The following is a 13,962-nucleotide window of genomic DNA, read 5'->3' as shown; positions in this document are numbered from 1 at the left end:
AAGATTTACATGGGTAATTTTTCTCTCTCACAAAAATGAAGCTTTCTCTAATTTTGAGGCATTTTGCATTAAGGTCCAAAGAGAAGCAGTATATTTTATTACTACCATTCACAGCGACCATGGTGGAGAATTTGAAAATAAGGTCTTTGAAGATTTTTGTGCTCAAAATGGGTTCACTCAAAGCTTCTCTTCACCCACCTAAATCTCCTTAGCAAAATGGAGTGGTAGAAAAAAAAATCAATCGCTACAAGACACGGCTAAAGCAATGTTACTCGATTGAAATCTCTCTGATCACTTTTGGGCAGAAGCAGTAAGCACTGCATGTCACATTCTAAACAACTATCTTATCAGACTTATTTTAAAGAAAACTCCTTATGAACTATGGAGAGGGAAGAAACCAAACATTGGCTACTTTCATCATTTTGGTTGCAATTGCTTCATCCACAATAATGGTAAGAATAATTTTGGTAAGTTTGATCCAAAAAGCGACGAAGGTATTTTTCTGGGCTATGCACCAATCAACGGAGCTTTTCGAGTTTTCAATAAAAGAACCTTAAGTGTTGAAGAATCTGTTCATGTTGTGTTTAATGACACTACCCCAAGAATGCTGGAAATTGAAAACAGTGATGATGAAGTGCCTCCTCCCAAAAATTCTGAAGAAAAAAAATACTTATAGAACCGAACAATGAAGAGCTAGCTCCAACAGAGGGAGAGTCGACTACCCAGTCGAAAAGACGACAGTTCCTAGAGAATGGAGACACAATGCCAGCTATCCAAACAAATTTATCTTGGAAAATCCAGATGATAAAATCTAGACTAGATCATCATTGAGAAAAAAAGTTTCTATACTCTCGTATCTCAAATGGAACCCAAACGAATCAATGAGGCAATGAAAGATGAATCATGGGTGCAAGAAATGAAAGAAGAAGTCGATCCGTTTGAACAAAATAAAGTATGGACTCTCACTGAAAGACCAAAGAACTATTCAGTAATTGGAACTAAATGGGTTTCTCGCAACCTAAATGAAGAAGGTAAAGTGATCAGAAACAAAGCTAGACTAGTAGCTCAAGGATACTCTCAACAAGAAGGTATTGACTATGATTAAACTTTTGCCCCTGTAGCAAGGTAAGAATCTATTCGAATTCTTCTAGCATATGCTCTTTTAAGCATTTCAGATTCTTTCAAATGGATGTTAAAAGTGCCTTTTTAAATGGTTTTATAAAAGAGGAATTTTTTGTCAAACAACCTCCTGACTTTAAAAATCCTTCTTGTCCCGACCATGTTTTCAAATTATCCAAAGCTCTCTATGGTCTGAACAAGCTCCAAAAGCTTGGTATGAAAGCTTGAGCACTTTTCTTATTAATAATAATTTTCAACAGGGCAAAATTGATACAACCCTTTTTACTCAAAAGACTGATTCCAGTATTCTTATTATTCAAATTTATATTGATGATATAATTTTTAGAAGTTCTAACCCCTCTATATGCGAGAATTTTGCAAATCTCATGAAAGGAGAATTTGAGATGAGCCTTATGGGAGAACTCTCCTTCTTTCTTGGTCTACAAATAAAGCAAACAGACAAAGGAATCTTCGTTAGTCAAGGTAAGTATGCAAAATAACACATTAAGAAGTTCGGAATGGAAAAAGGTAAAGCCTTTGGGACTCCAATGAGTCCCTCCACATGTCTAGATACATACACAGTAGGTAAAGAGGTCGATGAAAAACTCTATCGAGGAATTATTGGTTCACTCCTCTATCTCACAACAAGTTGACCAGACATAATGTTTAGCGTCTGAAAATGTGCAAGGTTTCAATCGGCACCAAAAGAATCTCATCTCATAGCAGTAAAACGGATCATTCGATATCTTATTGGGACATCCGATATGGGACAATGGTATCCTTTCTCTGATAACTTTGATTTGATTGGTTATTCAGATGCTGACTTTGTAGGAGATAAGCATGATACCAAAAACACTAGTGGAACATGTCAATTTTTGGGAAAATCTCTCATCTCTTGGCGTAGTAAGAAGCAGACTTTCGTAGCCCTTTCAACTACCAAATCTGAAATATTTGGAAGTTGCGAGTTGCGGTACCCAGTTACTTTGGATGATGCATCAACTATTGGATTATAATTTATCTTATAAGGGTGTTCCTATTTTTTGTGACAATTCCAGTTCTATTAATCTGTCTAAATATATTGTGCATCATTTTAGAGCAAAGCATATCGTTATCAAGCATCATTTTATTCGTGATCATCTTGAAAACAATGATTTCTTGCTTGAATTTGTTGACTCTGAATATCAGTTGGCTGATAATTTTACGAAACCCTTACTTGAAGACATTTTTTTTAACTTAGAAATTGTCTTTGTATTACCGCTCCTTTTAATTAATTTTACTTGTTCTTTCAATGTAATTATTATTTGCTTAGATTTGTGTTCCTTTTTAATTACTCTGCAACTCTTCCTCTTCTTAATCTATTCGTCTTCTATTCTGAACCATCCCATTTATCAATCCTCTCATCTTTCATCTTCTCCCTTCTTTAAAAAAGAACTCTTATTTCCCCTCCTCTCTCATCTCTTGTTTTTCTCTCTAAAAATGGCAAGCACTAGATCAATGACTTTTCTTCAAAAAAACCATTGAAGCCTCTTCCAATTCTCTCGAATCTCTCTCTCTCTCTTCTCGCTTATACCCATTTTCCAATGAGGAGATCTGATTCCTCTGAAGCTAAATCTATTGTTCAAGCGTCTTCTTCCAAAAAGTATCCTTTTGCTGCCAAGAAGAAGGAAACCAAAAAGGCTCGCTCTACATGCTCTGAATCGTTCTCTCCTGATGGATCACTCAAATTTTGGGTCTCGAGTAGAAGATCAAGTATGAGTCCCTCCAGAAGCGTCCTTTGGTTCCTGGTCGAGTCATAAATCTAGAACAATTGGAGGCATCTCATTGCGCTGTAAATTCCTTTTTTTCGAGTTCAAAAACTCTCTTTGTTGCTTCAACTATGTGGGATTAAACTTTATGAAGAACATGCTTGTTTGTTTTATGCAAACCTCTGGATCTCTGAGGACAGTGGTGAGTAGGAAACCCTAGTTTTAGGGAATCGTATTGTTGTGAATGATCATTTATTTAAAGAAATGTTTGGTTCTGAGTTTTCTGGTGATATTTTGTGTATGCATGGTAATATTTGGCCTGAAAATTTTGAAATCTTCCTAGAAGATGCTAAAGTGTTTGTTGCTCAATCTGATGCTGACTTTACCAACTTTGGTCCTCTTTCCTTATGTTTTGAGAATCGTATTTTAGCCCACATCATTTCCACTACCTTGGTTCCAAGAAAGGGTTCCCTCATCAACATCTCAAATAGATATGTGTTTTTTCTTTGAAAAATCTCTGTATCAATTGGGCTTTGTTGTTTCGAGAGTACATGTTTGAGAGCTCTGAAGACAACAACTCATCTGCCAATTTGTCGTATGGTCTGCTCATCTCTCGCATCATCATCGACTCACTTGTGGATCTTTCTCAATTTAAACATGTGTTTATTGATGTGACCTATGACACCAGAACTTTCTCTACTATGGGGTATGTCCTCATCGACAACAAATAGCACAAGAAGGAATCTGCCAGGGAAAGGGCTAAAGCTCTCAAGGCTTCTTGCATCTCAGATGACTCTGCTACCATACTTCTCAAGGAAGCTAAGAATATCAATGTACATTTGGATGGGCTAGAATCTTACATGCAGGTACTACAAGACACCATTGGGAAAGTTCTCCAGATAAGCAAAGACTTAGGCACTGATATTGGAAAACTTCGTCTAGAGGTAGAAGGTCTTAAGAAGGCAGGAAGTCAACTCCATCAAGTCGATCGCCGACTCTGCCCATACCGAGCTAGCTGCCTCTGTGCATACTTCTTATTCCAACTTCTCTAAGAATGTTGAGCGCTCTTACAACTCTTTCTGCAGGAATGTGCTCAACACTCTCAAGTACTTTCTTGGTGATCGTTAAGCTGGTGTTTCCTATTTCTTTTGTCTAGACTTGGTTTTATGGGACTATGTCCCCCTTTGTTTTGGATTGTAATATTGGGGTCTCTTTCCCTTAATACTCTCTGCTTATTTGTATATCTATTTTTGCTGCTAGTGTTCTAGTCTTCTAACATGTTATTTTGTTTTTTTTATTATTATGTCAAAGGGGGATAATTAATTCAGATAACTACTTGGAGCACACAATGAGGGGGAACATATAGAAAGAGGGAGCAACACAATGACAAAATAGGGAAGTTTAATTACATCATATAGTTATAGTTGTCACTATAAAAAAAAAGGGGAGATTGTTAACTTATGTTATTTTGGATAATGACAAAACCAATATGTGTAGCAAGACATCAAGGAACAAAATCAGGGACAAGATTGTTTCACCCGAATCAATCAAACTGAAAGAGTAGATGCAGTTAATCAAGGAGAAGTTATGGATGCAGTTAATCAAGGAGAAGGTTGATTCACCAAAATCAATCCAATCCATAATTAAATTAACTCTAATAAATCCAGAAAGGAAAAGAGCAGAAACCACCTCTCAAGATAGCAAGAAGATCATAATCAGCAATTCAAAGATTTCAAAGAATCAATAGCAGTAAAGCATGCAACAATTCAAGATTTCGAATAAACAAACTCTGATTCAAGGCAAACTTAGTATTACTCAATCAAGGAGAAAAGACACTCAATCAAGGAAACATTACAAGTCCTTGATTAAAGGAAACTCCCTTGGGTTTTTCCTGTTAGAGCTACAACGGTCACACTTCACTGCATATAAAATCAAGACCTTCCTCAAATGATAGATGTGTGCAACTTCAGTTGAGCTTATATTGTAATCTTCTTTTATCTTTCATAAAACTTTGTACTCACTTGAGTGAACAATTGAAAAGAAAAGAGAAAGAAAGATTTTGAATGTAGGTTTACATGTAGAGGTAGTGTCGAGAAAGAAAATCCGATTTGCATATTAGATAGGATCAGATCCCAAAACTTTGTACAACCGAAGTCCACTTCAAGCTCTAGAGAAAATCCTTGAAACCCAAGGGGACTGGACGCAGGCATGACACCAGTGTTTCAATCCAATATAAAAAATCTCGTGTTGATTTACTTTCTGCATGTACTTTTATTTTATATTGTGATACTAACTTGCAGCTGAGTCGACTGCTTCATACAGAAAGTTGACTAAAGGAAATTTTAGTCATTTCAGAGACAAATTTGGCAATAGAATATGTGTTGAATGGATGGATCAAATCAAATGGAAAGTATACAATAGAGAGTGGATATAAGTTAAGTAGAGTTGTAAACCCTCACAATTAATTTACCCCTTTCTATAGCTTTTGTGGAATGCTTATGGTCTGCGGGTGTGTGTGATATGATTCATGAGGTGTTTTGACGGAATCATTTTGAAAGGTTGGAAAGTGAAAATGGTTGGCCACATTCAACATTTGCGAAAAATGAGCTCGGAATGGAATTCCAACAGTTTTATCAGGTCCATGAGGTATTTTTTGGGTTGGTTAGACCTTTGGTTTGGATCCCAAGGTATTCCAATGAGTTTTGGGTCTTTGGTTGGAAGTTTGAAAATTTAGAAGTTGGAAGCTAACCTCCGTCAATATTTGATCAAGATGACCTTGATCAAATCGATATTTTAATGATTAATTTTGACAGATTTAAAACGTTGTTTTCAATCTAGTAGAATGTTTGGTTTGTCTTCGAGGGTTCCTCATCAAACCCTAGGGTCCATTCATGTTTTTTGAAAGCCTTTTCATGTCTGTTACGTTGGTTTCAGCTGATATCTGGTCTATGTCATTTCCTTCTTCGCGATTGTGAAGAAAGAACTTTTGTTGGGCATCACAATCACGTAGGTGGGGTTGCGATCGCGAAGGATAGTGGTTCAGTCCGGATCCAGGTGTCAAAGGGAAAAGGTTGCAAATAACTAGTATTGACAATATTAGCAATATCAGCTTGCAAGGTATGAAAAAACAAAGAATGCAGCATTAAGAGAAATGAGCATCCCACGTCCATAGTTGATACTTGATCAAATCAAGCAAAAATGCAAAATTCACAAAGCAATTCTTTCGGACAGAAAAAAGAGTGGCACATACAAAGATCGGATAGTCCGAAGCCAAAAAAGGCATTTTTAAAGCTAGAAGTTTATAAGGGACAATTGAATTTATGCTTGACCAAAACGGCAAAAACGATGCAGGTCCAACAATTAAAATATTTCTACATAGTACAATTTATACTATGTTTGTGAAATTGCGATGATGGCCAAATATTGAATACGCAGGTTTCTTGTTCTGAAAATTACTCATTAGTCAATGATATTATAAGTGTATATATATATATATATATATAAGGTTTCTTGCTCACAAGTCACATCCTATACTCATCGGTAAATGATATTGTAAAAGTATATATTATCAAATGATATCTCTAATAAAGGAAAAGAAAATAGAAAAAAAGAACAAAGAAATAAATAACAAAAATATTACCAAATAGTATCTCTAATAAAGGATATAATGATAATGGTAAAGAAAGAAATAATAAAAATTATTACCAAATGATATCTCTATTAAAAGATAATATGAAAAAAAGAATAAAAATAATAAATGAGAAAAAAAATAAAAGAGAAAATAAAAATAATAAATAACAAAAAATAAAAGTAATTTCTTTATTTTCTTAAAAAGGTAAAAATATAGAAAGAAAGAAAAAAAAAGATAAACTAACCAAAAAAGAAGAAGAAATAAATAATAAAAATATTACCAAACGGTATCTCTAATAAATGATAATATGAAAAAAGAAATGCGAAAAGAATAAAAAAGAAAATAAAAATAATTAATGAGAAAGAACAAAGGTAATTAATGATAAGATAAAAACAATAAATGAGAAAAAAGAACAAAAATAATTAATAATAGAATAAAAGTTTTGGGCCGAGGCAAATTGGACCTAAATTTTAAAAGGGTGGGCAAAATTGGATGTAAATTTAAAGGGGGCTAATTTGGCATATATAAAAAGGGATATGAACTGTAATTTATTTTGGGTCAATGGGTATTTGCTGAATTAGTTTGAATTGGGCTATAAAATTATAATTAAGTTGTGTTTTATGAAATTAACATTTTTTTTTTACTATCAACTAAAATTACAAAGTGTGTAATACATTCACAAATAACACGATAAGATGACTAATTAAAAGAAGACATGTGACATTTGGTGTGAAACAATAATTTAAAAATAAATTGTAGAAAAAATATTATTTTTTCAACAAAAATAAATAAATTAAATGATCTATTTCTAGTGTGCAAGACATTGACAAAGAAATCAACAATTGAATATGCAGGAAAAAAATGATCGATTTTATTAATATACCCTAATAGTTATTTTATTTTTCGAGTTTTGTTCCTTCATTCATTGTCTTATTATAAAATTTTCCAAAATTAATGTGATGAATTATTTTTTTATTCTGTTCTCATATTTTCTAAGGCTTTCCATCGAGATTTAATGATAAAAGGTTGAGTAGGCGATAGAAATAAAAGAGTGAAGAGGAAGAAGGAAAAGAAAATTATATATATAAAAAATGCTCGTCAGGCTGAGAATGAGTCCAACACACACAATGTTTAAAAGTGACATTATCGAACCTGATTAAGGTGTATAAAATATACAAGGTCTACTTGAAATGTTTAAAAGTGAAAGTTGATGTCACTTTTAAAGAATTGTCGATGGGTTCCACCCAACCATATATTTGAAATAAATTATCTTATCATTGTAGTATAAATGGTGGATAAATACTCTCTTTTGTTTTTGTTTTTCATCCAGTGTCCGATATCAACATTGAAACCCAATTAAATTTTGATTCTCACGGAAAGTTTCATATCGGAGGGTAAAATGCTCTTTAACAAAGATGACTCCATCTCTAGAGAGGATAAATAATCTCAAGATCACTAAATTAATATCCCTAACCAAATACAAGATAAAATCATCTTACATTTTATCCCAAAATTATTACTCGCTTTATTCCAATTTATGTGACACATTTCGAATTTTTGTTGTTTTCAAATCTTTTAAAATAAACTTAATAAAATAAGATAAAAGTCAAAATATTTAATTTAGATTTATAAAATATTTAAGCTCTAAAAATGATGTTAAACTTAAGTTCGGTAAAAAATTATGTGTCTACAACGACTCCATACCTAGAGAAGATAAATAATCACAAGATCACTAAATTAATATCCCTAACCAAATAGAAGATAAAATAATCTTACATTTTGTCCCAAAATTATTACTCTCTCTATCCCAATTTATGTGACACATTCCGAATATCGAGATATAAACAAGTCTATCTTTGACCATAAAAAATTCATATATCTTTCAAATATTTTGAATTATCAATACAAATATATAAATTTCATTTTATAAAATTTGAAGATTTCATGAGCAAATTTTCGATCAAACTTAAACTGTTTGACTTTCAGAAGACGAAATATATCACATAAATTAAGATACAAAAAGTATCTCTTATCCATCGTATCAAACGACCCAGAATATAAAAATTGGAAAACGTAGAAAGTAAATGAACTAGTATCCCCAAAAAGGTTAATAGTAGTCCAGTCTTTCAAAAGATCAGTGATCACATGATGTACTACCAAACCTACATACACAGTGGAATATATCTACTGCTCCATGAGAAATCATTTCATCATTTCTCTAAGGTATGAAGTATTATTATTTTTCTTTCTCCATCTCCATATATTGTTGGAGTTGGAAATTAAACCAATTATTATAATGTCTGGCGTATGGATATTTGACAAGAAAGGTGTTGCCCATTTGATCAAAAATCCTACTCGTGAGTCCTTCGAGCTAAAACAACCAACATATCCAGGTATATAACTCGATATAAGTTTAACTTGTTAGAATCAGTAATTAATACTACACACTCTCTTTTGAGGATATGGAGACTGCGCGATATATTATGTGTGTTTTACGTTTTAATATATTTGCTAGGGGTTGAGGGTTCTCTCAGGGAGATTAGACCGTCACGTACTGATTGCAGTGACAGAGTTAAATTTTTCACTAAGAAAATTCAAAATTAAAAAAAGAAGAAAGTAAATATAGAAAAAACCAATATGATTCAACACTTATTATATATATCAGAAAATAGTTGTAATCTCACGTATATAGTGAAATTTCTTACTAAGGAGGTTTGAATATCGTAACCTAGCTTGCACCCATAATTGCAATCTGTAATTTTGGATCGTGACATATTTGATATTAGAACACAATTTGTTGGTTTCAACAAGGATTTGACAACATAAGCATTAATTCAAGGCAAAATGCTAAATTCTTTGGTCATGTCATAGGTTACATTTATATGTTTTTCCTTTATGACATTTTGTACACGACTCTAAATTCTGTATTCGTCTTTGCAGGCACAGGTACAGTCACTGCACCTGGAGCACGCCCTCGGGTGTTGGTGTACCTACCAGAGAATGAGATGATAAGTTCCTATGAAGAACTAGAGAAGAGACTCATTGAACTCGGGTGGACCCGATTCAACAACCCGATGAAGTCGGATCTTCTGCAGTTCCATAAATCAGATGATTCTGCACATCTCATTTCACTTCCAAAGAGCTTTACAAACTTCAAATCACACCAGATGTATGACATTGTTGTCAAGAATCCATCGATTTTTGAAGTCCGTGATGTTAAAGTGTGTGATCATCTCATCTGAAACTTAAATTATTAGAGCAACATACTTAATTATGTTATTTCTCCCCTTTCATATCTGGATTTGATTCTTTTTCATTAGCCAAATATGTGGATTTAATATTTTTTTGCTCTTTGGTTGGTGGAGAGATTTTGAACTTAGTATATCACTTTTCCTGTTCTGATAACATATTGAATTGTATACATAATCATTTCGTCTAAAAATTTAAGCTATTGAAAAATCACACTTTTAATTATTTAACTAATTATATATTTATTTTATGTCTTAGCACACACTCTTGCATATGTGGACTTGATACTTTTTCATGGTAAAAAATGTCAAATATATTTTTGCCTTTTGGGTAGTGCCGTGGTGGTGAAATTTGAACTGGATCTCTTACTTGCTAGATTTGATAACAAGTTGAAATGTGTGATTATCTTATTAAAAAATGTAAGTTTTTAGCGAGAGCATACTTTTAATTAATTGATTCTTTTTTATTGACAAACATGTATGAACCAATTTTTTGCTATTAGGGTGACAGAGAAATTTGAACCCAAAATCTCTTATGTATTTTGATAACATATTGAAAAGTAAGCGATCATTTCATTTGAAAATTTGATTTATTAAAAATTAATACACTTTTATTTACTTAATTACAATGCGACTTTGCTCGATTTGATAACAAATTGAAATGTGTGATCATCTTACTTTAAAAAATGTAAGTTGTTACAGAGCATACTTTTAATTAATTGATTCTTTTTCATTCGCAAATATGTGTGAACCATTTTTTTGCTATTAGGATGGCTGAGAGATTTGAACCCAAAATCTAATTGAAAAGTATGCAATCATTTCATTTAAATTATTAAAAAATAATATTTTTATTTACTTAATGTGACTCTCTGTTTGGCTTAGCTGTTACCAGCATCAACCATAATAAAATTTTATTTGGATTGGTTTTTAGCTTTTGACTTATAAAATGATTTTTGACTTATTTTTTGTCATTTTAGCTTAAAGTTAAGTGCTTATAAGCACTTTTTAAATACTCAAACATTCCAAAAATGCTTTAAAATTAATTTAACTTAAGATCACTTAAAACAAGTCATTTCAAACAAACTCTAAATAGCTAACTGGATCCAATACATGGAATACAGATCGTCACCTTGTACATGTGTAACATGCAGGTTTTGACCTAATTAGAAGGTTTTTGAAATTAACCTAGTTAGAGCTATCTATTTCTTTTATTATCAATTTTTTAAATATATTCTAGTACTATATTATAACTTTTACTTTCTCGATAGAGTGGGACGAAGCCAGGAATTTCAAGAAGAGGGTCCAAAAATTAAATAACAAAAGTTCTTTTTAAAAAGGGGAAAATATTGTTTCATGTGAGATTTGAACACGTGAGCACTGACTCATTACAGATGTCGAAACATACATTCAAGACATCTTAAATCACTAGGCTATAACAACCTATTATGTCAAGGGTGTCTAAAATAAGTTATTTAATCACTTTGTATATAATTTTACTTGTATATGCGGTATTTTTTTCCGACGAAGGGTGTCCAATTGGACACCCTGGCATACATGTGCCTACGCCACTGGGTACAGGTTGATGGACATTGAGACAATGTTGATTTCAAAATTTAGAGTTATATTTGTATTAATTTTTCTCACATGTATAATTTGAGTTAAATTTGATAAGCGATGAAGTTTTATCGAACCTACTATGTCTAGTCTATATCTACCACTACCTTGAAAGTAAGGTCTAATAATACAATTCTTTACATGCATCGCAGATGACCTCAACAGTCCCACCTCACACCATTTGTCATTCCTATTTACTCTCTTGGTGACTCGAATATAATGAAAATGAAAATTGTTTACCATCTGAACAGTCTGTCTCGGCGAATGGCTGTGGATAAAGTGATTCAATGTCTCTACATTATTTTTTTAATAATATGGCTAGCTAGTTAGCTAGTGTGCAACTAACATGCAAAAGTGCATGTTGAAATGGTCCCCAAAAAAGTTGCATTTTTGTCTTTGTGCTTTAATTTGTTTGGTGCTGTTGTTCTATTTTAGTACTATAAAAAAATTGTCGTCTCATATTTTACTATTTCACAAGTTGAACGCATGCATATGTCTTTTCCCAAACTAAAAATACTCACTTCCTCCATAAGTGTGAACAGAATTTTGGACTTAAATTTGAAGTTTTTTATTTGAAATTCATGTTTGTTTATAAAATGTGAATAAAATTTTAATTTTTAATTCATGATTTGAAATTTCGAGTTGTGATCATTTCTTTTAAATGTAAAATTTGAGTCATAAGATTATATTTTGCACAAAAAGACCAATTATTTTAAATTTTGCAAAAATAGAGTTATGTTTGACGTGAAGAGATTGTCTATATTATGTAGATGAAATATAAATGAATAGGTAGTTATTAATACTACTGTTGACTAGTGAATCTTTATAAAATATGTGTATTTGAAAATTTGTAATGACATGTTTAAATGTTTATTTCTAAAGGAACAGGGAGATATGCAATTATATATATTAATGTATCGCCTTAGGATATTCTGATACCTTGTTTATGAATTATAATTTTCTCATTTGATTTGACCGTATAAAAGTTGAAATTTCTTATATAGTTTTCACAAATTATGGGGGGTTTTCATATTTATGAAAAAAAAACTTGAGAATTCAAATTATATGTCCAAATAAAATTTCAAATTCAAATCAATACGATCTCAATTCACTGATTTGAAATCATGTCCAAACGAGCTCTAAAAAAAATTAAAATAAAGAAATAATGCACTATTAATTACTAGTATTATAAGATAATCTTACATTTGAAGGTCATATTTACCCTTATTTTTAAGATTTTAAATTTCACATTTTAAGAAACTTAAATATAAATATCATTTTGAATCCCAACAGCCTTTACATTGAGGTGTGTATTTATAACTTAAACTCCTTCATGAGTAATTAAAAATAATGAATTTAAGGATCGTTTGGTAGGAGCTATTAGAGTCATAATACATGTATTAATTTTGATATTATTCAATTCCTTATTTTGTAGAATATATCTGTGAGTTATATATCCTGCTCAATACTATTTTTATACGCAAGTAAACCATGACATTAACAATACCGGGTACTAGTCCTATTCAAATAGATCCTATATATTCATTTTTTTTATTCTAATGCATTATATTAACTTAATACAACAAATTAAATTGTCCATAAAAAATAATATAACCATCACGAAACCTAGTATACTTATATATTCTTGTGTCGTCTTAAGATATTCTGATACGTTGTTTATAAATTATAATTTGCTCATTTGATATGACTGTACACAAGTTGAAATTTCTTATATAGTTTTCACAAATTGTGGGGGGTTTTCATATTTTGAAAAAAAAAACTTGAGAAATTCAAATTATATGTCCAAATAAAATTTCAACTTCGAATTAATATGATCTCAATTCACTGATTTAAAATAAAGAAATAATGCACTATTGATTACTAGTATAATAAGATAATCTTATATTTTCAGGTCATATTTAGCCTTATTCTTAAGATTATACATTTTAAGAAACTTACAAGTAGATATCATTTTGAATCCCAATAGCCTTTATAAAGTAAAATGATAAAATATATGACTTATAGAAATCTTTTCATATTCCGAGTGCATCTAAATTCTAATACATTCCTTCATAAATAATTTATCTACTTAAATTTTTAAAGGAGATAGTTATTCAAATATTTCCAAAAATAATTACTCAATTTATTTCAATTTATGTGACATTTTTTATTTTTCAAAGTCAAATAATTTAAGTTTGATCAAAAATTTACGCATGAAATCTTCATTTTTTTTGAATTGAAATATATATATTTGTAAACTACGTAAAAATTACTATAAGTCACAAAAACTAATAATTCAAAATATATATAAAAAATCTATAAAAAAATATATAATTAATGATAAACTTGTTTAAATTTGAAATCTAAAAAGTGTCACATAAATGAGACGAAAAGAGCAATGAGTCCTTTTTAATCTTATCCATGTCTACTGCAGGATTAACCTGGTCCGGTAAGAGATGATTGACAAGACTGGTAAAAGTTAGTAGCTATATTGTACGGAAGATTCTGAACCTTCAGTCCCTTTCCATTATCTTATCTTATTTATATGATTCTCTGTTACCAAACTTTGTGCCTACACGCCGATTTAAAATTTATAAATTTTACG

General features: G+C 31.3%; 1 protein-coding gene across 1 annotated transcript; it reads left to right on the top strand.

Moving 5' to 3' along the window:
• Nucleotides 1-8,778: 8,778 nt before the first annotated feature.
• LOC125828045 (flowering-promoting factor 1-like) lies at nt 8,779-9,737 on the top strand. Its single transcript, XM_049507349.1, has 2 exons — nt 8,779-8,888; nt 9,436-9,737. Exons 1-2 carry the CDS (start codon nt 8,792-8,794, stop codon nt 9,735-9,737), a joined length of 399 nt encoding a protein of 132 aa, XP_049363306.1. The 5' UTR covers nt 8,779-8,791.
• Nucleotides 9,738-13,962: the final 4,225 nt, after the last annotated feature.

Source organism: Solanum verrucosum, unplaced genomic scaffold (genome assembly GCF_900185275.1).
Source record: "Solanum verrucosum unplaced genomic scaffold, falcon-dt-bn FXZP01000055.1, whole genome shotgun sequence".
Taxonomy (NCBI): Eukaryota; Viridiplantae; Streptophyta; class Magnoliopsida; order Solanales; family Solanaceae; genus Solanum; species Solanum verrucosum.
Note: the sequence above shows the minus strand (reverse complement) of the source record. Positions and strands in the feature narration are given on the sequence as shown.

Coding starts and splice junctions, on each gene's coding strand:
- LOC125828045 (XM_049507349.1), top strand. CDS start 8,792: ATGTCTGGCGTATGGATATTTGACAAGAAAGGTGTTGCCCATTTGATC. Junction 8,889..9,435: donor AAAACAACCAACATATCCAG/GTATATAACTCG, acceptor TCGTCTTTGCAG/GCACAGGTACAGTCACTGCA.